The sequence below is a fragment of the Copadichromis virginalis genome, linkage group LG22 (genome assembly GCF_057382275.1).
Source record: "Copadichromis virginalis isolate Kocher_CV1m ecotype Utaka linkage group LG22, C_Virginalis_male_GT1.1, whole genome shotgun sequence".
Taxonomy (NCBI): Eukaryota; Metazoa; Chordata; class Actinopteri; order Cichliformes; family Cichlidae; genus Copadichromis; species Copadichromis virginalis.
In genome coordinates, this window is record NC_140638.1 from 33,514,713 (window position 1) to 33,537,860 (window position 23,148).

The following is a 23,148-nucleotide window of genomic DNA, read 5'->3' on the forward strand; positions in this document are numbered from 1 at the left end:
ACTACAATTAAAATTATTTAACTTAAATAAACAGCGCCGAATTAATATGTTCTCCATATGGAAAATAAACAAAACTCATCAAAGACAGACAGTATTTTTTTTAAAAATCAACAAAGAAAAATAAAAAAAAATACTTGAAACAAGTAAAAACAAACCCCACCCACCCCCTCCCCCAACAACATAGTTTAGAATCAAATACAACATCGAAAAGTGTATAACTAATTAATTCATGCAAATAAATATTAACCATACACATTTTCTATCAAACGCCATGACCTTTGAATTCAGGTATAAAACGTTTTCTCTCAGAAGTTGATTTCAGTGCCGAAACATATTTTTGAAAATGTGACCCAGACTAGTGAGAACCACCGGGATCAAAGTTAAAGCTCAGTTTTACACAAACAAGAAAAAAGGACCTTGAATTGTAAGGTGACCTACCAGTTAAATGAGAAGAATCTAGTAACTAGCAAGCTACTTTGTTATTATAAACTACATTAAAACAGTTGTATGAAAATGATATTCAGACAGGGGTTTTCTTAACATTGTAGACTGCACCGCTGGAGACACGAGCTTAGAGCCTATAGTACAAATCACTACAACAACAGTACTTTGTTTACATAATACTGTGTTTCTGTACACCTTTATACCTTTGATAATATATAAATCATCATTCACGCATGCAAAAAAGAAGAAGAAAAACAAATAATTAAAAATATCTGAAAAGTTAATTGCTCTTTGGGGTCCCCAAGTGGCGAAAGGGTCCCTAAGCATTCGCCCGACAGTCTACCAATAGCGGTCTATCGCAAGATGAAGTATGTGGTACAACCGGTCTGTGCGTTTGTCGGGCTGTCAGGCTGCAGTGAAGTTATGACAGTGAAACCGAGTGTTTAAAAAAACAAAGCTTTTTGATTTGATTTTATTAAAATAATTTCATTGTTGTCCGAACATAACATTGACACATGTCTGCACTTTCACGAGCTGGAGATAGAGACCTTTTTGCCGAGGTCTTTATCTCGTCAGACCGCACTCCTCACAGACAGAGACGACCATGAAAATGGCAAATCTGCGGATGCAACACATATAATACGGAGGGTGGAATCATAAACGAAGCTAACCACTTAAGCTGGAACACCGGCCACTTCTCAGTCAGTATGTTTATATTGTACCTCTGCCTGTAAAAGCGCTCAGACGCAGTCGCGTCAACATCTTACGTCATCGAGGTCATGTGACCATGCTTCCATTACGACGTTTGGGGGTTTATTTAGCTAACGGCTCAGCCTGCATTGGCTAATATTGTAGACAGCCATTCCAAAAACAAACCAAAGCCAAGCCCCACGTTTTTGTGTCGATTAGTTGACTGACGTTTTTCAACCGAACTCGTGCAACGTCGCTTCCAGGGGAAAAGCTAGTTAGCACTGTTACCTTCTCGGTAATAGGGGTTACTTAACGTTAGCTAGCTAACTAAATTAACAACAACAGGAAATGGGTTGTCTGTTGCAAGTTGCTTTCACCATATCTGTTATTTTGACTAATCTCATGCCGTAGATGCAGCGTGTTTCCTCAAGCTTGAGTCGTCCTCCATTCCCCACAGTCGCGAGAATTACAAATACAGAAGAGCACATAAACTGGCCAACGCTCTATTTAGAACATTAAGTATGACTGAGTCCAGCGGAATGATTGAAGTCACAGTGAAGACTCTGGACTCACAGAGCAGGATTTACAAAGTCAGAGGCGAGGTAATAGTCTCTGTTTAAAATGCTGATCTAGTTAGACATCCTCACCCTTACTGGTAACTGATTGGTGGGTGCTTATATCTTGTGTGTTTGTATTTTCTCCAGTTGACAGTGAAGCAGTTCAAGGAGCACATAGCGTCCTCGGTGGAGATCCCGGTTGTCAAGCAGAGACTTATCTACCAGGGCAGAGTGCTACAGGATGACAGAACGCTGACTGAATACAGTGAGCAAATGACACCATGTGACCTGTGTATCCAAACATGCACAGTTAGGATGATCTTTGAACACGTGTCTGATTATGGCGTTATTTTTGTGCCATTATTCTGAGCGCACAATGCAAGTACAAGTGTTGCATTTTGAGCGAACAAAATTCACTGCTGCTTGCAAGAAATGTATTTCAGTGTTTGATATGATCCATATACACACACAATAACAGCCCCTCTCACTCAGTTTTTGCATTTGCTCAAGCACTCAATCTAAAAGTAAATCCTTATTTAAATTTTTTGGCTACTGTTGTCTGATTTGTGTGGGTTTTTGTTTGTTTGTTTGTTTGTTTTTTCCCCCACTCATACACTTATTATCTTTTTCAACAAAAATTGCCAAACAGTAACCCATAAATATTTTGGAGCATCTAATGATGTCCATCGCTTTGTTTTCCTTTAGATGTAGATGGTAAGGTCATCCATCTGGTGGAGCGTGCCCCGCCTCAGGCCACTGTATTGTCCTTTGGGGGTGCAGGTGTTTCTACTGATGGGGCAGAGGGTGGAAGCAGTAGCAGCAGCCATGCCTCCTCCCAGGGTGCCCCACATGACCGCAATGGCAACAGCTATGTGATGCTGGGGAGCTTCAACCTACCTGTCAACATGATGGACTCACAGCAGATACAGGTGGGGTCAAGGCCTGCGTGCAGACAAAGAACCCTGTTCATTTTCTTCTGAGGGGAACGGTAAAGGCTTACTTACACTCTTGTGGTAAATATGTGTAGACCCTACCAAGGTGCTGTTGCCAGTATTCGTGCTTGTGCATGGTGCATTATGTGTTAAATACTTTAATACGTGTACTATTGTGTACAGTTACATTTCTAAAGAAATACACTTCAGATTACGACACAGGTTACATTGCAGGGTTTCAGAGGGATTTGCGGTTATGATGTACCTACGGCCTAAATTTAACAAAAATCCATGTAAGGAGCTTTTTGTGGTTTTTTGTTTTGTTTTGCAGATGTCAGTTCAGCAGATGCTGACTGGAGATGGTGAAGCCAGGGTCAGCACTGGTTCGGGGGTAAAGTGTCATTATTCACCAATCATTTCTTTATTCTTTTTTTTGGAAACCCCTTCTACCTCACTCGTCCTGTAAATCTAATATATGTTTGTGCATCTTTAGAGCAATGGCTCAATGGATGTGCAAATCAACTTGGACCGGTCAGTTGAGAGTGAACCCAGGGTGAGGCTGCAGCTCGCTGAGAACCTGCTTAGAGACGCTCACTCTCTAATCCACAGTTTGGAGGTACATGGACTGTTTTCATATGTACTGTGGGTTTTTATTTGCACTCTCACAGTATTTCTTAGTGTCATAAATTAGTTTTGGTACTGTTCTGTCCCTTTGTTTTTTATGAATAGATTTTTGCCACAACAGCTCTCAGCATACTTTGGGTGATGCAAACAGGAAGTATACTGTAACACTGTTATCAGAGGAGTCAGAGAATCAATTGTGTGTTATGGCTTCTGTTTAGAGTTCTTTTTTTATTTCTAGTCTGAAAATGGATAATATAATACAAAAATGAGGAAGGAAAAACTTTTCAGTACTAAAGTAATCATAGGTCTTACCAAGCATGTTAGTAAGCACCTATTACTCACTGATTTAAGGATTGCAGCCATCACTATCTTGCTGGTATGAAACCAGACCTGATGACTGAACACTGTATTTGACCTCTGACAAATCATTAGCCAATAAGCAACCCATTTAAGTTCTTTTCTGAATCGAATATAAACTGAGAGTAACAAAATTAACTTTAAGTTTAATTCTGTCTGTCCTGAAGCTAGTGACTGAAAATATGAAGTCATCATTAATGTGTTTACTGATGTGACAAAACAAGGGAGCCAGTGTTTTGTTCCTATGCACTCATATACAACTGGAAGTCTTTTTGCAGACAAGTTGGACCCTGCTGGCCATTGAATAGAATGCAGGTTTAAGGCCCTTCATTGGCTTCACTCTTCAGAACATGTTTCAAAACCTGTCGACCTGTAAACTGAGAGATGAGGCAACTGTGTCTGTAAACGAGATTAAACAAAGAATAAACTTAATGAAATTCAGTGGGCAGATTGTATATGGACAAAAGAAAGCTGACAAAATATGGCATTGACTTGGCCGTACTCTCCAAGGATTCTTTTGAATCAAAAATACTACAACTTCTCTCTTCAGCGACAGTACTATAGTAATAGCCCAGGTTCAGTACCAGGATGTGCGTGCAGTCACTTTTCACTAACTTGTTCTGTTGAGTAGACAATATGCAAATTTAGATGCTGAAAGTTTTCGTAGGATTGCCTGAATACATCTTTAAACAAAAAACTACTGAAATGCTTGTGGGAACAGTGACATGTTTTGTGTTGTAGGGAGTGCCCAGTGCCAGCAGCGCCCATTCAGAAGCAGGGATGCTTCCGTCTTCTTTGTCCCCAACACCATTGTCCTCATCTCTAAGAAGGCCTGAAGCACCACAAGTAGTGCTTACCAGCTCACCCCCAGCAGCATCAGCTTCAACCCAAACTGAGAGACCAGCTATCACTGGGCCCAAGTGAGTCAAAATGAATAACTGGTATCTGATCATACGGTTTATACAGTTTGCTGTGTCATGTGCTAAACAGTTTCTAGCTACTGCTGCTACTTGTAACTTCCTAGACAGATTGAGTACTCCAGTGTTTTCTCACAGAATCGTTCATCCTCTGTGATCACTACTATAAGGACTTTATCACAGCCATACAACAGTCTCAAATTAGCAACTAGTTACCTGGCTCTCCACAGGCATCATCATCAGCTGAGTAGGCGCATAAGTCAGTACGTGAGCACATCTCTAAAAGGCATTAGAAGGGCTAAAGCACCAGCTGCTCATTGATACGCCAGACATAAATATTCTTCATTGAGAACTCAGTGGGCAGGACCTCAACGCTGGAGGTCAACTCCAAGGCAGTCATTCAAGCCACCGTCAATCCTGAATATACCAAGTAGTGACATAAAATTATCGTATTTTCCGCACTATAAGGCACACTAAAAATCCTTTAATCTTCTCAAAAATCGACAGTGGCTGTGGTTACTGACCTCTAACTGAGTTTATGTGGTACACAGCGCTCAAAAATCTGTCAAAAAATGTTTTAGTACGACTTTGGTGAGCTACGAAGCCGCACCGCTCGATGGATTGTTGGAGCTTTACGGCTGTCGTAGTCAGGAGCGTCGCGGAGTAATCTGGGTCCTAAACTCAAACGAACACTGCAGCATCACTGAGAGTTAAAAACGGTCTAAATTCTTTCATCTTTAATAAAATGATCAGCGTTGCTGCTTTACCAGGTGTAACTATGATGTTTAACATCCAGGCATCCATGAAAACAGAATTTATTAGATTTAACAGAGTTAGAAGTTAGCAGGAAGTTAGCTCGCTAGTTTCGCTAGTTACCTAAGCATGATATAGCATGTTTGACTGAGAGATTTCTGAGAAAATTCAAACGTACAGCTCTGCTATCACTTCCAACATAAATGAAGACAGAAAACTAAACAGCAGTGACGTTTGTAGGGTTACTGAAGTTGGGCTAGCTGGTATATAATGATGTGCTACGTGATTGCTAGCGACACAGCAATGTTAGCATAACATAAACAGTGAAGCTGGAGGACGAACACTAACACTTTTCCACTTATAAAAGTTAACGTGAGCGTTCCTGATGGTTAGAGACAAATGCAACTGCATGGCAGGGTGCTGTAAACGGACCAAACTTCAGTCAGGAGAACAACTGAGGTTAGTCATTAATATACTGTAACAACATACATAGAGCATCTACGAGAGAATTCAACATTAATGAATCGATGGTACGGAAGTGGAGGAAGGAAGAAGAATGAGTTGAGTAAAGTTTGACTTATCTGACTGTTTTGTTTCGCCTTATAATCCGGTGCGCCTTAGTGCAGACTCTCAAAGATCATCATGTTATATATCATTTTGTATGTCCTAGCTTCTTTATGCTGTGCAAATGTTGTTTTTCCCCCAAATCACTTTCTAAAAGCACAACAGATTTCAATGGATCCAAACTGACCTATAACACATGTCAAAAATGCCAGTGTTTATTGTAGTGCTGACTCTTCTTTCCCATTGTTTGTCCTCAGCCACCCTAGTCCCGCTGAGTTTGTGGAGGTTCTCTCTGAGGTCAGGAGGGTGGAGGAGCGATTACGTCCCTTCATAGAGAGAACCCACTCAATCCTCGGAGCTGCCACCTCAGCAGACTACAACAACAATGTAAGATGAACGTGTAGTGGCCATAGCAAAATATTCACTCTAGTGTACTTAGGAAGAATACATCTCAAAACTTTGTGACAGGAGCTCTTGCTAAGAAATGCACTGATGGAAGTGACTTCAATAAGGGAAACCAAGAGTTTCTCTGCAGATAAGTAGATACTGTCATGTCAGTGCTTTTTAGTTTAAGCATTAATCATAATTTTATAACTCTTTTCACAGACCCGGGAAAGAGAGGAAGATCAGCGCATTCTTAACCTGGTTGGAGATGCTCTTCGTCTCTTAGGGATCACACTGGTTGTCCTTGGTGACCTACGCTGTAACCTGGGAACCTCTCCTCCACGTCACCTGTATGCGGTTGGCCCCTTGGCTCACTACAACCACCCAGTTCTGCTTCAGGCTAGTCTGCCAGTAGGTTCACACCACACTGATATTTTGGCTACTGTGAAGAACTATTGTGTTAGGATATAGTGTAATAACCGTAACTTTACAAGTGGAACAATTATAACATGCAAGCAATGGATGGTGTTTGAATTGTACCGAGTATAATATCTTTATCTGCCATTGTAAAGGTGTACAGTGGAATTAGATTTTCAGTAGGTGCATACAATTAAGGCACATTTCATTTAATTTAATTGATTAGGATTGAAAAGGGACCATGTACAATATAAGCATTTTCTAAGAGTTTGCTTAGAGCTAATTTGCATATGCAGTCCCTCGGCAGCTTAAAAAGCAAAACGTTACAGCAGTTAAACGAAGAAACCAAAATAAAATGTGTAACATAGTCTCAGGCACATTCACCCCACATCCCTGCATACACAAGAAAAAGCAGGCATTAATGTTTAAAGGTCTATTATTTTTAGTTCTTTAAAGACCTTTACAAAATTATATACAAATATTATTATGGCAGTTTCATTGTAAGTATAAATATCAACCAATCCAGAAAAAACACAAAAGTTATATATTAAGATCATGGAGTGCCTGTCCAGTCTCCAGACCTCCGTCCTATAGAAATATAAACAATTTAGAGAGCTCCTGTATAGATGAGTGGGCTAAAACCCCTCCTGAGATTTGTGCAATCCTGGTGAGCAACTACAAGAAATGTATGTGTATATATATTATTATATAATAATATCCAGAACTTTAGAATGAGGGTTACTGTCACCATGCACTGTCTGATTTTTGAGGTTGAGTTCTTATATAAAGTGTAGAAACAGTGAAATAGTGTCCTTAAAAAATAGATTTTAAGTAACGTCTACGTGTTAATACTAGGGACTCCTTTTTAAACCTAAAGGGTAGACATAATATTTGGACATGATATAATGAAAGTGTTACATTATTTTTCAGGATAATATGAGGGAGGTGCAACTTTGCTTATATTTCCTTAGTGTCAGCGCTGTGTTATCTGGTACCTCTCAGTGGTTGGTTTCATTACTCATAAAAAATTACCTATTACTTGCACAGCACAGGAAGCAACAAAATCATTGATTGATTAGTAACTTTAATGCATTAGATTATTGCAATGTAAACTAATAGTGTGCAGATTTGCGCGATTAAGCAGTGTTTGGACCTGAAAATGCAAATGTCAACATTTGTTTACGAAGGAGAAGGAATATATCAGAGGGCCTCAGGCAGTGTCACTTGTAAATTCTTACCCTACCTTTGTCACAGACCATGAAATAAATTTTCCCTCCAGATGCATTTAGGGACAACAGTAACCATGACGTCTAATGGTAGACAAGCAACTGATGGACAGCAACAAACCTTTCAGGGCACTGACCAATCAGATCAGCAGGCTACAGGCCAGACTCTGCCTCTTCAGGCAAATGGGACCAATCGAGGAGGACCTAGGGTGATCCGGATCACACATCAGACGATGGAGCCTGTAGTCATGATGCAGATGAACATTGATGGTACGTGTGCTCCAGTTCCTTCATAGAACTGACTGTACACATGAAGTTCTGCGACTCGTCTGATGCCAGTATTTTATACACGACACTGCTCTAAAACAGAGGTTGAACTCTTTCTGTGGTTGTTTACTGTATTCATTTGTTTATTTGGATAAATAGGTCTTATCTAATTAAATCAAACAATTACAGTAATCTGCAAACGTTATTTTCAGATGGGTCACAATTTTATTATTGTGGATCATTTAGAAATCTGTCATGTCTCACTACAGGGTTGATCTATTGATCTTCTAATGGCTGCTTTCATTAGCTGAAATGAGTGTGTGCACATTACATTTGAAACAGCTACTGCGTACTCTGTGGTTATTTTTGATGAGTGTATCAGTTCCCCTGCTGTGAAGCTGAAAGAGTTGTGATGTTGTTGAATAGGTGAATCGGCTGCAGGGTCTCAGATACCAGGACAACCAAATGCCGCAGCTTCTCAACAACCTGGTGAGTGAAACATCAACAATTATTTTCTTGGCAAATGAATGTTGATTTCATTGAGTGAGTTGTTGCTTAAACAGTGCAGTATAGATTAGAGATGGACCGATCCGATATTACGTATCGGTATCGCTCCGATACTGACCTAAATGACTGGATCAGATATCGGAGAGAAATAAAAAAATTTAATCCGATCCATTAAATATCAAAACAGCACCTCACAAAACTTGCGACATGGCGTAACTCGGCTCATAACCGTAGCACGTCGGAGCAGTGTGCATCACGTCATAGAGCGGCTGTGGCGTGCGAGACCTGTTGGCGGTCTGGTTGAGTATTTGGAGCCTCGCTACCAAACCGGCATTTCATCTCCGACAAAGTTATCCAAGAGAGAAGTAAAGCAAGTGTGTCAGTTCATCTCTGAATGTTTGTGAAGCATTCCTGCGTTAAGCTTAACAACCATATATGGAGCGACTGCCTCTTCTCGCTCCCTCCCTCTCTTGCTGCTACTTCAATCGTGAAACTGATCAATGATCAGCTGATCGGCTTTTCTGTCGCGAGTCTCTCTTGTTTGTTTTTGGCCCACTTCGCACCAGAAAGATGAAACCAGCTGCTGAACAACAGCAGCTGGTTTAAGCTTAAACTGTTGTTAGAATTTATTTATTATTACTTTCTACTCCAGGATCTTTTTCTACGTAGCTGACGCTGGTAACTGTGCAGGGGCGGATCTAGCAAAGTTTAGCCAGGGGGGCCGATAGGGCATGAACAGGGAAAAGGGGGCACAAAGACATACTTTTCTTTCTTATTCTCAGTTAAAATGTCGAGCTTTTAATAAATAATTATCTGACTCTTACACCCAAAGTTTTAATATGATGTAAAATGTATAGAAGTCCATTACTGTATATAGTAACTGTTAAGTCTAATATACCCTAGTAAGCTATAGTACTTCTTCCATCTGTGCAGTCTGCAATTCTGTTGAAGAAAGATGTTGAATCTATTTAATATTTCTTGAAAAATAATTTATTTCTGTGCATTTTTTTTCACACTGCATCAAATTAAAGTTGATTATGTCGATTAAGCATCATGAGGTGGAGCGTGAGGGGTGGTTCCCTATTTTTTTTTTTTTTTTTTTTTTTTTTTTGCTGGGAGTTTTAGAGCCCTATTAGTTAGGCTGCTTACTCTTTAAAATACCAGAATAAGGAGGATGGAGCAGGTTTAAGTTTGTTAGATTGATCAGTTTCGCTGAACTATGAAATATTTTGGGTGCAGTGTATGTTTTGCATACAGGTATAACAGAATAGCTTTAGTGGGGTTTTTTGTAACTTGAGTATGAACTTATACAAAAAGCAGCAAGATATTAAAAAACACTTTTATTGATTAAAAACACACTATATCGGATTCATATCGGTATCGGCAGATATCCAAATTTATGATATCGGTATCGGACATAAAAAAGTGGTATCGTGCCATCTCTAGTATAGATGCCCCCCCCCCCTTTTAACACCTTGGGCCATGTGGACTTCAAGTGCACTCACTCAATTAAGTTTAGTCCTCTCCCTGTTCTCAGGCACAACACCTGCCCACTTCACAGAATTACCTCCTGAGTTCATGCAGGCAATTGTGCACCAGTTTTCTCACCAACCCACTGCCATGGCTGCTGCACCCTCAGCAGCCCACCCAGTGCACATGATTTCTGGCTCTGACTCAACACCCAGTGCACAGACAGCTGCTTCACCGCTGCTCCCCAACACCCCTGTACAGGGTAGGGTAGTCATCACCAGGCCATCCTTGTCCACCCACATCACCCAGCCTGTGGGAAATACCATCAACCTGAGGGCTACAGGTGGCCAGCAGCCAGGACAGGTAACCCACCACAGAGTGTGAGGAGATACAGGTTGAACATCACAAACATAATCTACTTAAAAAGTGACACACAAATGATTTGATTATCGACTGTCAGCTAATTTTACAACCTTCCGATACATCTTACAACGCACTGAATTATGTAGAATAACTGTTGTGCAGTAAACGTATATTCACTGGTATGGCTCTGCACACTTCGCCTTTTTGTAAACAGGGCACGGCACTGGGTCCCTCCTCTCTCACCCAGATGATCAGTGGTCTGGTTGGACAGCTTCTGATGCTGGAGCAGCCAGGTCAGTGTCATTATGTCACTTCCTGTTCCTGTTACAATGCAGAGTGGTGTTTTTGTGTAGCTCATCTGTGTAGCCAGTTAAATTAAAAGCTTATGGATAATGTCTTATATTAAAAGTGTAATCATCACATGCTTTATCCAAAGCACACTCTTACTCAATTCACCTGCTAGTTATTTCCACAGTATTCATTCACTGTGACTTTAGAGATTCACTAGGTTACCTTAGCGTATAGCTGACTGACTAGCAGCATGGCGTCTTCAGCTGTCCTTCCTGCACTTTGTCAGATGGTTTATTAATCCTGAGCATCCTTTATTAAAAACAATACTTGTAATAAATGTAGCCTGTTTACACCTCTGGAGGCCAGGATAACTGAATCGGAGACCTGGCTTCACACCCTTGGAAAAACCAGTAAAAAAAAAAGTAGGAGGACATATAAAGGGCATATAAACGGTGTCTCTACAACAAATGGTATGAAGACTAGTTAGGAGAGCAATAAACATAATATTAATATTGACTTTTATCAGTATTGGCCTCAAAAATGTAATATTCTTTTTTCATGTTTTTTAACTCTCTAGGTGATCCTTCAGCGAACTCTCAGTCCTCCCTGTCTGCCTCTTCCATGTTTGTTTCCAGCACTGCTTCTCCCCCCTTTCCCTCAGCTAATACATCTGGACAGACATCCACCCGCACCACAAGTACTACCTCAGTCGGTCAGCCAGCAGAGACCAGCCCAGAGGGAAACATGGCTCAGCTCTTGGGATCTCTACTGGGAGCAGCAGGGTTGGGTGGTCCTGCCTCTGGATTGGCTCCATCCATCACTGTGACATTACCAGGGGTTCCTGGCTTCTTCCAGAGCATGTCAGACTTGGCACCAGTGAGTTCAGATAAAATGACAGAAAACCTGAATTAAACATTTCTGAACCTTAATATAAAGACTGTTTGTACCAGTCAATGAGCAACAGGTGTTGTTTCCGCACAGCCACCTGCCCCTGGCCCCAGGGCCTCACTTCTTCATCAGTCCATTGGTCCTGCTCCCTCTCAGACCGGCAGCAGCCCAGCCGGAGACTCTCTGAGCCCAGATTTATTCTCTGGCATTATGCAGGGAGTGCTGTCCACCATGATGAGCTCTTTTGGGGCACAGCAGGGCAATGGAGAAAGCATTGCCCAGTTCATCCAGAGGCTGTCCCAGACCAATAACCTGTTTGCTCCTGGCTCTGGGGATGCCGTGGGTGAGTCCTTGAATGAAGATATTGTGCCTAACAAGTTCTTGCAGTTCACACTAATCACCATGGTTGTTATCTCATGGTAGGGTTCTTTGGGGACCTGCTCTCCCTGGTGTGTCAGAGTTTCTCTATGGTGGATATGGTGCTGTTGCTTCATGGGAACGCCCAGCCTCTGAGACGCATCCGGCCTCAGCTCACAGACTTCTTCACTGAACACTATCTCCAGGAGCAAGAACCCACTGATGCCAACATAGCTGTGAGTACTATGTAGAGTTAATGTAATGGCATCAGTGCCGTCCTTATTGGGACAGTGCTGCTGTTCCTCTCCTATACAGGGAAAACTTAAATCATGATCTCATGTGCATTTCACACAGCTTGTATTTTAATCAGTGTAACTGAAAGAATCTTTAGTTGCAACCCTAATTATCACTCATGAACGATCCACTGTGCTCAATCTATGTAAAATATATTATAAAAAATAGCAGTGGCTAGTAATAAGCAAGAAAGTAGTTTTCAAAATGTTTTAATACAAATTCCACATTAACAAAGGTAATACCATAAAATTAAAATCGAATGGAAAAATGTAACATTATTCTCCCTCCAGGCAGCAGCTGAGGACCTCATCAATGGACTTGAGGATTACATAGCTGAGAGCTTTGTAAGGACAATGTCTGTCACACACAAACATAGTAACATGGACTCTTAATTTCCTGTGACATGTGCACATAAGTGAGCGCTGTGTATTGCATCTAGGCCACAGTGACAGTGCGCGAGGGAGTGGACATAATTCAGACCAACCTGTCTTTCTTCAGACAGCAGTTCACGCAAATGGCCACACATATCCTTCGCTGCCACGGTAAGTTCACTTTGATTGCAAGAAGGAAACGGTTGGGAAAAGAGGGCATTAAGAACTGCTTACATGGAACATGGAAGGTTTGAGCTAAAACCCTTTTCAGGCATGCTATATGTGGCATTGAGTGTGTTAATGGCTTAAAGCTGGGGGTCAATTTGTTGTGGATTATGGAATAACTTCAGTTTTATTTCAACCTTTGATGTTTGATCTAGTTGCTCAAATATATCACCTCCAAAGAGGGGCATCGGTTCACGACAGTATTTTCTTATCTTAGTATTTTGTGTAGCCAGAATCCTGCACTGATGGTTTTATATTTGGGTTTTTTGTTTTTTTCACATCGCAGATCACATGTTTGGCCCCCGCCTGCTGTTGCTGTGTACTCACAGCCTGTTTGAGTGTCTGGCTCTAAACCTGTATTGCCTGGGAGGAGAACACAGATCTCTGACTGCTGTTATCAACCAACACATTGTTTGTATACATCTTCAGTAACGCATCATCATGTGCTTTGCTGATGGCACAGATTGGCAGCTGCCTATTACTGTGTATTTCTGTGTTTGTGCAGAGGAGGATGTCTGCAGACGTCAATCCCAGTCTGGTCAACTGGCTGACCAACATGATGTCTATGAGGCTGCACATCATTCTGGAGCATAACCCAGTTACTGAGGACCAAATCCAACACTACGTTATCCATTTACAGGTAATTAACAGAAACAGTGTAGAACAGATTTTTTGTCCCTAATCAGGCTGCTACTAAAACCACATTATCTATGTAGATATGTTTTGCCAACGCAAGTAATACAGACACAGTCAGGTCCCAACATAGCTGAAAAAGTAAGGGTCATGATCAAACATAAATTTGAATGTATTCCAATTTGACTGTGTCTACAATACGACCCTGTTCCAACAGCAGACTTAACTACGTTCAAATCTGTCATTTGAGTCATTAGAGTCAGATTTAGTTACATTTCCTGAAATGTTATTTCAGGAGGAGTTGAACCAGAGGACGGAGACTGAGGTGGAGCAGCCATCAGAGCGTGCAAGTGTGGAGGTGAGTTTTTACTTATTTTTGTTCTTTTCTAACTTCAGCGAGTCTGACTGCTTCTTAGTGGATCCGTTTGATGTATCTTGCTCTTTCAGCACGTTCTGACTTCAGTCAGTATGTACCCATCAGCCTGTAAGCCCATCTCTTTCTCCTGAGGATGTAGGTCTCTAAGATAACCGTATGGTTATTGATTTGCATTCTAAAGATGGTGTAACTGTAACAGCAGCAACTAATGACAGTAGAAAGAAAAAATCAGGCTCTGATACACAAACTGCTCATTAGTTTTAGGCTTGGTTTGACTTTGCACATGACAAGAATAGAAATGTAGAATATCACCCTATTTATAATTTTAGATGTTTTTTTCTGTAATAAAAATTACAGAAAATGAAAGGGTTCCCATTACTGTCAAATTGCCATTACTTCCACTACACCAAGATGGGCACACTTCTTTTTATTTCAGTTAGCTGGACATTATATGAGTTCAGTCATAAAATATAACAAAGATTCAGGTGGAGTACGTGACATTTTGTACTTGTGAAACTGTCAAAATTAGAGTCTGTATAAGTAACTGAAAAATGATCTTGTATTTTAATCTGAATTAGTATAATATTTTTTATTAGTGTTTAAATCAGCCGTTATGCTTTCTCTCTGTTGGGGCTAGGCACTCTAGCCATATGCAGTGCAGTTTGTATCTTACAAATGTACTTCAGTCCAATGGAATGACATGAAAGGCTCATGTGCTCACTACGGCTGCAACTACAGATTATTTTGGTGGTCGACTAATCTGCCAATTTTTATTCGATTAGCCAATTAGTCAGCATTTAACTCAGTAACTCTTATTGCTGCTTCCTGTGGGCAAACCTCCTATTCTAGGCTTCAATACCTCACCTGCTCAAGTCTGCTCACCTGTGAATATCACCCTGTTGTCTCGTCACGCAACAAATTATAATAATGACCCTGGAAACATGTGAATGTGAAAATAATCAAATGTATTTTTAACATTACTCAGCAGGACCATCAGAATAAAAACCAAATTAAAAAATATAAAAAAAAAAAAATGAATTAAATATAAGTGATACAAAATAAAGGGAGAGTAGTATGTAAACAAAAACATGATGTGCAAACAAAACTAAAATGGCTTCTGTCCACAAGTTCAAATAAAGCTTCAAATGAAGTCAAAAATATTCCTTTTTTTTCAGTCCAGAATAACAAGTTTCCAACATTTACAGATGATTGCAGTGGGACGTGCTCTGGAGTGAGCCTTGCGCTCATCTTTGAGATGATGTTCCCAGCTGCTGGTAACCTCGCTAAAGATGCTCTCTGTCTGTCTTCAGCCATTCAGAGGTGCATGAGCCTCTTAACAGGACAAACTCATCCATACACCTGAGTTTTCATGGGCAAAGACTGTTACTAATCATAATCAAAAAACAGGAGACCGTGTAGCTACTCCTTTTTGATTGGCATTTTCACTCATTAGCTAACAAAACTGAAATGGTGTTTGCCTAGCAAGCGTCATCCTAAGAAGTTTCCCACAGGTAAGCTCACAGAAACAGTGCAAACATGAACTTAAACACGGTGTCAGCGCGATGCACTAACTGAACTTTCTAAACAGAGTCGACGTCACAGCTCCAGGGTGCCGCGTTTTCAATGCTCATGCGCTGCAGTAGTGCTGTCGTGGATGGAAGCTGTCCACAGTCTGCACTTAACTTTGTTTGTTTTCTCGTTAATGCTTTCAAATCTCAGTTTCCATGTTGCCGTTCGCGCTGAGTTCTTCTTCGTTAGTATTGAGCACAGTCTTGGCAGACGATATAGGCGATACTGCCCCATAGCTTCCTGGAGTGTATTGCAGTTACCAAATCACATTTACGAGGTATCAGTATATGACGCGTCGAAAATAAAATTCCGCGTTCACACATTTTTGTAGTTGACGTCATCGATTATGTCGACGAATCGTTGCAGTCCTAGTGCTCACTTCACCTCTCGGTCAGATGGAGGACAGTTCGTCTCCAGCTGCAGCCACTACAGCAGAGGAGGCCATGGTTTCCACTGGAGAGGGAGAAGCACCTGCACCTGGTTTATCTGTGGATGGTTCATCTCAGTGCTCCTCTGGGCCCCGAGCAGGACACGACGAAGTGGCTCCTGAAATGGAGCCATGGGCAGCAGCTGTTCCACCTGTAAGGATGAGGTTTTGTTCTGTTTTTGTTTTTTTACAGTTTATGCTTATGCTATTCCTGCACAGGTCATTAACAAACCTCAGAAATGGGACCACAGTCTTATCTAATAAGACTTATAAGACTTATCTTTGTCCTTAATGGGCAGGATTAACTCTGTAAAGATGATGCTATTCCAAAATTTCTATATGTATTTCAATGCCTTCCCATCATGATTCCCAAATCCTTTTTTAAATCTCTGGATTCCTTAATCACTTCATTCATTTCGAATGGTAAACATTCAGAATTGAGGAAAGCTCTTCTTCAAAGACGCAGGCTGGTGGGAGGCTTAGCACTTCCTGATTTCCAATACTACTATTGGGCTGCAAATATCAGGTGTATGCTGTCTTGGCGACACTACCATCTTGGCAAATAACACCAGGATCCTTTTCTATGTAGCTGACAGCTGGTAACAGTGCAGGGGCGGGTCTAGCAAAGTGTTGCCAGGGGGCAGGTAGGGCATTAACAGGGAGAGGGGGCACAAAGACGTACTTTCTTATTCTCATTTAAAATTTCTAGTTTTTAAAATAAATAATTATCTGAATCTTACAACCAGTTTTTTTCTGATGTAAAATGTATAGAAATCATAAATATACCAACAAGTTTTTTAAATGTATTTATTTACCGAATTTCCCGGAGGAACCCACCCGAGGGATTAATAAAATTTCATTTAATCCAATCTAATCTAAGACAGTGTACATCACCTCGACACCTCTGTGTTTGTTTTCATTCAAAGGCTTTATGGCTTTAATACCTGGGGGGCCGGTCTCTAGTCAAAATGCCTGGGCTGTTTTTTTTGTCCCAGTCCAGCCCTGGGCACGACACGCAGTGAATTAATTTGAGAAGGTGTATAAAAAAATAAATGGCCGGGCCAGCGGTGCACATCGCAGATCAGCTCGCATAGACACATTAGTTGTGCCTCTTCTTAATGACGGTATCTTAGCTAACAACCCCAACTACCAGATTCAACTTGCAATTTGCTAAAAATCACTTTACCTCCCGGTCAGAGGGACGCTGCTAGCTGCCGTTTTTTTTTTCCAAGCAATGTTGAAATTTTCACATTCCGACACTTCAAAAGCTTCAGGATCCGTCCGCTCAGCGCAGCATCAGCACCGCGGAAATACTCGGATACATCCGTAGACTCAAGACACAGTGCGTTCTCGGGACTTTCAGGTGTTTGGACCAATGTTTTCTTTTCTGATCAAACCAGAAGCTTTAATGAGCAGCTGGATTTGTCTCACATTAAATGGCTGAGTTAATGCCAGTTAATGCAACATCGAAATGCAGCTGATTGAAATGAAAAGCTCGAGTCTGTGGGGTCAAAGTTTGCAGAACTACGAACGCAGCTGGAATCCACAGCTGTGTGTGTTCATGGAGCTGCATTTTCACCTGCTGGACGTCACTACCTGACAAGTTTAACTGTCTTCAGAACATTGCAGAGGCCTTATTGACAGTATTTGGCTCTACATATCTGTGTGAGCAGATTTTCTCTCAGGTAGCCTCTGAATGCTGGACACTGGGAGACCTGTGTCTCTGAGTGGGAGACCAGAGATCACATTAACATGTGTGACTCTGTATTAACAAACATGCCATATTGGCCCAGTTTATTTTTCTTATCATTGTTGTGAGGAGACCATAAATAGCATTTGTATTGTATGTTGTTCAGTTCATTTGCTGTTCTGGATAAAAAGTCTTTTTTTGTTTCAAAATAGCTGAAAACTATTCGCTGATAGCTGCCAACATCTACGAACAAATATAATCCTATAAAGTGGCTCTATATAGTGTGTAACTGTTCATATAGAGCGTTATTCAATTTATTGCTAATATGGCACACTGACCTCTGAGGAAATTTTAGATGGCACTCGTCATCAGAAAGGTTGCCGACCCCTGGTCTAAACTCTTTTGCAAACTTATATGTAAATGGACAATTTGCTTGTCATTTGCTTTGGCATTCCCACTGCTCAGTTTTTACAGGTCTGACACTATGACAGCACAATTCTCCCAAAACCTCCAGACAGTCCTGTAGACAATTCTTTAATGGTCAAACCAGCCTCTAGGAGCGCAATATCAGTTCTGTAAAATTGAATTTCAAATGTTCAATGTTCTTCAGTAGCTGCTATCCAATCTAAATGGAACAAATCTTAACTTTCATATCACACATAAACTGTGGGATTCTGTCCTTGGCCAAGTGCACAATAAGCACACACTGGTCCAGGGCTAAGTTGGTATATTGACCTGTAGAAGGTGTAGGGGTGCTCCTGGTGCATTACTTCATGTGTACTGGTCCTGTCCTTCACTGGAACTCTGTTTTCCAAACTATGTGTGAAGTCCTGCGGCATCAAATTAAACTAGATCCGCTCTGTGCTGTTTTTGGTGCGGCCCAGAACAAATAGAAAGAATCTTCTCCCCCCTCGCGCGGCAGTTGGTAAAAGATATAATGTCCTGTATGGATTTAGAAAAAAGTAGACAGTTTGTGGATAAAAAAAAAAGAAATTTTATAAATTGTGGTCCCCTTCTCTGGACTTCTTTGAAAGGCTCATGACTATTGTCTCTGAGTAGCCCACAGATTAACACCCCCCCCCCCCAAAACCTTATTTTCTGGGTATCTTGTGTAGTTGGGCAGCTGCCAGTAATGCCAGTGCTGTTTAATGTTTAATATCCTGAACTATTCTCTATTGTATGTTGCACTGAAGCTTTGTCTAATAGTAAGAATCAGAGCAGGAAAAAGCGATCCATTCTCAGTCCCCTGAAGTTTAAACATGGATGGTAAGCTAATTTATTTTAATGAAACCACACTGTTTAAAAAATGAGTGACAGTCACCATAGTTACAGAATTTATTTGCCTTAGCATTTGTTTTCTCCAGCATGGTCTTCATGAAGGCATCTGTGGCAGCTTGTTATTGTTAGGAAATGTAGATAAGCAGTTGTGTGTATTCTGACATCCAGGGAAACGTTGTTGGAGGGCAAAGCCCTCTACAAATCTGTGATTTTCTTTTACACAGATTTTTAGCTACATACATGAGCAAAGTGACCATCACTTACAGTTGTGCAATAATACATTGGTCAGGAATGGGTTCCTATCATCAGACGTGACATGCTGTCCCAGAGGAAGATCAAAGCCCAGCCCCCGCTGTCTGATGCGTACCTGCATGGGATGCCTGCTAAGAGAAGGAAGGTGAGAACTGCTGTTCCAAACTCACTGAACAGAAAAGTCTGATTGTGTCACAGATCCCTTCCTCACTGTTGTCAGCCTTAGCTCTAACAAAAAGACTGCATTCTCTCACCTGCATATGAAGGTAGAACTGCAGGTTTTTTGATAATGAAAAAGGCTGTTGGGCAGAGAAGGATGACGTTAGTGTTTCTACCCTTAGACGAGCCAGTGTGAAGGACCGCACCTGTCCCTGTCGGACGCAGTTAGTCGAGCTGCTCGTGCTGTGGGAGTCCTGCCTGTCTCTTCCCCAAACAGCCTGCAGGTAGAGCTGGAGAGCCCAGAGATACAGGACGCTTACGCCAAACAGGTAATCAGCTGCTGCAAATGATGTAGTATGATGTGAGATCCCTTGATTACTTAATTACTCCTGTTTATTGTTATTCATCCAAAATTGAGTATTGATTGTTGACATATCCTGTTTTGCAGTGTATCATACACTACACTAAAGTAAGCCCTGTACAAACAAGCAAATATTAAACAAAGGTTAAATATTAAACAAAGGTTAAGGTCCCATCCAGCAATTCAAGAAAGGTTTCCAAGCCTCTTGAAAGGTGGGGACATCTCCCTTTACTACACCAAAATCCATTCAAGTTTAGCAGCATCTCACTAAGCCACCTTTTAAAACAGGGAGGTGATGCCGATTTCCATTCTGTCAGAGCTGGTCTTCCATGGGACAGGAGTGATCCGGTTTCATCAACGCCAAATAACAGTGCAGATGAATGGCTGTTCTATACTGTTTGGAAATGAATAGGGTAAATGGCCAGGCCCTCCTCCCAAAGCTCATCTCAGTTCATTGGACTGGCTTTACTAAGATAATTTGCTGTAACTAGTGTAGTGAAAACTTGGATACTAAATGTTTAGAAGTTTGTTGCGCCAATAAGAGATCATACAAAGTTTGACTTTTCAAGGACATTCCCATACAAAATGATCTTGGCTTGAAAAGATGGTAGGTTGTTATTGTGAAGTGAACAGAAATGTTTCTCAGAGAGTATTTTGCATTTAATTTAGGGTCTTCAGAGAGTTTCTAAAAATGAAGTTGTCACCGGCAGATGTATGAGGAAACAACGTCATCATCAGGATGTATTAGCTTTAGCTTTATTAACAGCCAAATAAAAAACATCAAAATAAAAAACAGAAAACCCAGGCTCCCACTTTTAGTGGTTTTCTGTAAATGACCTTCAGAAGAGTGAGGAGGTCCATTACCCCATTCAAAGGAAAGAGTGAGAGAACCCAACTTTATCTACCAGTATTGTTTTTTATAAATGGGTAAGTTCCAAAAGAGATACGAACTCCGTGGCAGTACCAGCAGCCCTGGAATACAGATCTTGTACTTCACTGTTCTGAGTTAGGTTTGTGTGCGAGCTGCTGTTTCTGTCTGTATCCTCCTGCCAGGTAAAGTGTGACATCACACAACGAGTGAGAGACGATCCAGACTTTACCGGCCAGAGATTCCCCAACACACATCGAGCTTTCTCTGTAGAAGACTCCTAGTGCCAGTCAAACAGCTTGTGCCACAGAGGAGCAGGATGGGGCGATGAAACCTACCCTGCAGCGTGAGACCCTGATACATGTAATGTGGCATAAGCAAGGAAGACAGCTGCTGACTTCACTTCCTCCTCTCTTCTGTGTCATGGAGACGCACGCCGCTGTAGTTTGGTTAGAATGGGAAAGTCTGCAGACTCTTGCTAAAACACCCCACCTCCAACACCTCTGAGAAGGACCTGACAGAAGGACCTGACATCAGTGCAGAAGCAAACAGATCTACAGGATCTAGCTTAATGTCAGGATATGGTATGCAGTTTCTAATCAGTGGGCAGTCATACCAAAGTTTGAGATATTATTAGTATATTACTGTATATTAGTTAGTGGTGGTGTCACTGCTAGGAAAGAACAGTCAGAATGTTCAGAGAATAAAGTTTCATTAATCTGTGACACAGATGCACAATGAGAGTGAACGTGTAATCTGACAGTGTAAAAAAATGTCCGAATTATAAGCCAGCGTGCTTAATATTAGGAGGAAAAGTGTTCTAGTGTTGTTAAGGACAAAAATATTTTATGAGATAAAGTGTATTTATTGTTATAGTAAACAGTGATGGTGAAAAAAACATAGGTGAGCACTAATCTATGCTAAAAAATGATCTTCTTAAACTACTCTGCTGTCAAACAGCAGCGGTCCTGATACACTGTAATACTGAGCAGTACTGTGTTATAAATACATAGTAGCATAGAGCTTTGTCAGTTGCACTTTACCATATAAAGTCGTGATTGTCGTTAGTGTTTCCATGATATCCGCTTTATATTATTTTCACATCTTATTGATTTCAGTGAATCACAGACTTGCACATTTTAAATTTTGGGGTATTTTAGAGCATTACGTGTAATTGACTCTTGTTGAGTAATACAGGATACAGCCCCATCGGTGATATTTGTCAGCTTTGTCAAACTGAACTGTTACTACCTGCTTGATAACATCATGATCATAAATCCACTTTTAAATCAGTGTTTGTCAATTTTTAGTATTTATCCATCTGGATGATTGGCTTCAAATGTCTTTCTGCTTGTGGTCTCTGACAGTGGACCCATCTGTGTTTGTCCTGCTAGACCAGAGTATCGTGTTCGATGCTGTTGACCATAATATTTCATCACAGCGATTAGAGCATGCTGTAGAGGCACTGTGCTGCAGTGGTTTGAATCATATCTATCTAATAGACTCAATGTGTTCATGGAAATGGGAGGTCCTCTTCACACAGAGGTTAATTGTTCCAGACTGCCCCCAGGCAGTATCATTAGAGGACGTAGCATCCATCTATGCACCCAGCTTTGTCTATCAATGAAGTAACACACACCAACTAGTTAAAATTGTAGGAATGTTTTAAAGACATAAAAGGGGTCATCTGATCGTTTAGTTTTCTCTGTATTGTAGGATTTTAATTTGTAAAATTACTTTACTGTTGTTGTGATTTGAAGCTGTGAAAAATACAACTGAATTGGACTTAGTATGGCACTCACAGCACAATCCAGATGGCAAACAATAATAGAAATTGTGTTAAATTTAGAATCAGACATTGATTCTTGATCATTTTTCCACCCTCTGTTAATATTATCATTCATCCAGAGTGCTGACTAGGTGCATGGTCACCAAAGGAGGTGGTGTAGCTAATCTGAGCTCCACCAGTAACAGCATCTCTAGTTCCTTTTTGCAATTTTTTAATTCACCATTAATTGAGTTGTAACATCCTGTTTAACAGTAAGAAGCCCAAATCTGATGCTCACTCTGTAGTGAGCTCAAGGTCTTCTCCCTCTTCTGCTTTCTAGCTCCAATTCCTAACATGTGAAATAACAGTATATGTGTGTATGTGTATCATTTTATTCCTACATCTCCTAGACTTGCTGCATAGAGGCAAGCAGACACAATCCACTGTTAATGACCGAAAACCTTTGTAGACAAATCATTTATAGCGAAGTCAAACTTGTGCTGATCCAAAAAGGCAGCTCTCTTAACTGTTTAAGATTGTTGTGCCACTCATTCAAATATGCCAACAAGCCGGTTACCACAACTGAACGGGCAGCTAGTTGGATTAATGATCCAAAAAGCAGATTTCAATACATACGTATATAGTATAAAAATCTCAAAGGTTACATTTACACAAAAGTGCACCATATGAAAGGTGTGGTACAGCAGCCGCCAGTAGTATTTCAGACTCTGTTACTCCAGAGTGACAAAATATGTTCTTATTCCTGCTGCTCTGCTGTCAACAAACATCTGCACTGTTGACCACTTCAATACTCAGAGTAAAAAGCTGATTGACTTTTTTGGTGGTATAAATATCTGAACAATTCCCTG

At 40.9% G+C, this 23,148-nt stretch overlaps 1 protein-coding gene across 5 annotated transcripts; it reads left to right on the forward strand.

Annotated features, from left to right (window-relative positions):
• The first annotated feature begins 1,205 nt into the window (after nt 1-1,205).
• On the forward strand, nt 1,206-21,804 carry bag6l (BCL2 associated athanogene 6, like). 5 transcript variants are annotated; one of them, XM_085446949.1, is made up of 25 exons: nt 1,207-1,429; nt 1,546-1,736; nt 1,839-1,956; nt 2,397-2,620; nt 2,955-3,014; nt 3,117-3,239; nt 4,346-4,524; nt 6,096-6,225; nt 6,445-6,633; nt 7,919-8,135; nt 8,559-8,621; nt 10,177-10,472; nt 10,687-10,765; nt 11,341-11,639; nt 11,745-11,994; nt 12,075-12,244; nt 12,593-12,646; nt 12,742-12,844; nt 13,185-13,309; nt 13,404-13,538; nt 13,827-13,889; nt 15,872-16,057; nt 19,161-19,268; nt 19,465-19,611; nt 20,313-20,690. In XM_085446949.1, exons 2-25 carry the CDS (start codon nt 1,656-1,658, stop codon nt 20,415-20,417), a joined length of 3,504 nt encoding a protein of 1,167 aa, XP_085303075.1. In that variant the 5' UTR covers nt 1,207-1,429; nt 1,546-1,655; the 3' UTR covers nt 20,418-20,690. The 5 variants fall into 5 exon arrangements, with proteins under 5 accessions (XP_085303079.1, XP_085303080.1, XP_085303075.1 ...); XM_085446952.1 differs by having other exon boundaries at nt 1,207-1,736; nt 7,994-8,135; XM_085446950.1 differs by lacking the exon at nt 20,313-20,690 and adding an exon at nt 20,697-21,804 and having other exon boundaries at nt 1,208-1,736.
• Nucleotides 21,805-23,148: the final 1,344 nt, after the last annotated feature.

Coding starts and splice junctions, on each gene's coding strand:
- bag6l (XM_085446949.1), top strand. CDS start 1,656: ATGACTGAGTCCAGCGGAATGATTGAAGTCACAGTGAAGACTCTGGAC. Junction 12,845..13,184: donor ACATATCCTTCGCTGCCACG/GTAAGTTCACTT, acceptor TTCACATCGCAG/ATCACATGTTTGGCCCCCGC. Junction 19,612..20,312: donor AGGACGCTTACGCCAAACAG/GTAATCAGCTGC, acceptor CATTTAATTTAG/GGTCTTCAGAGAGTTTCTAA.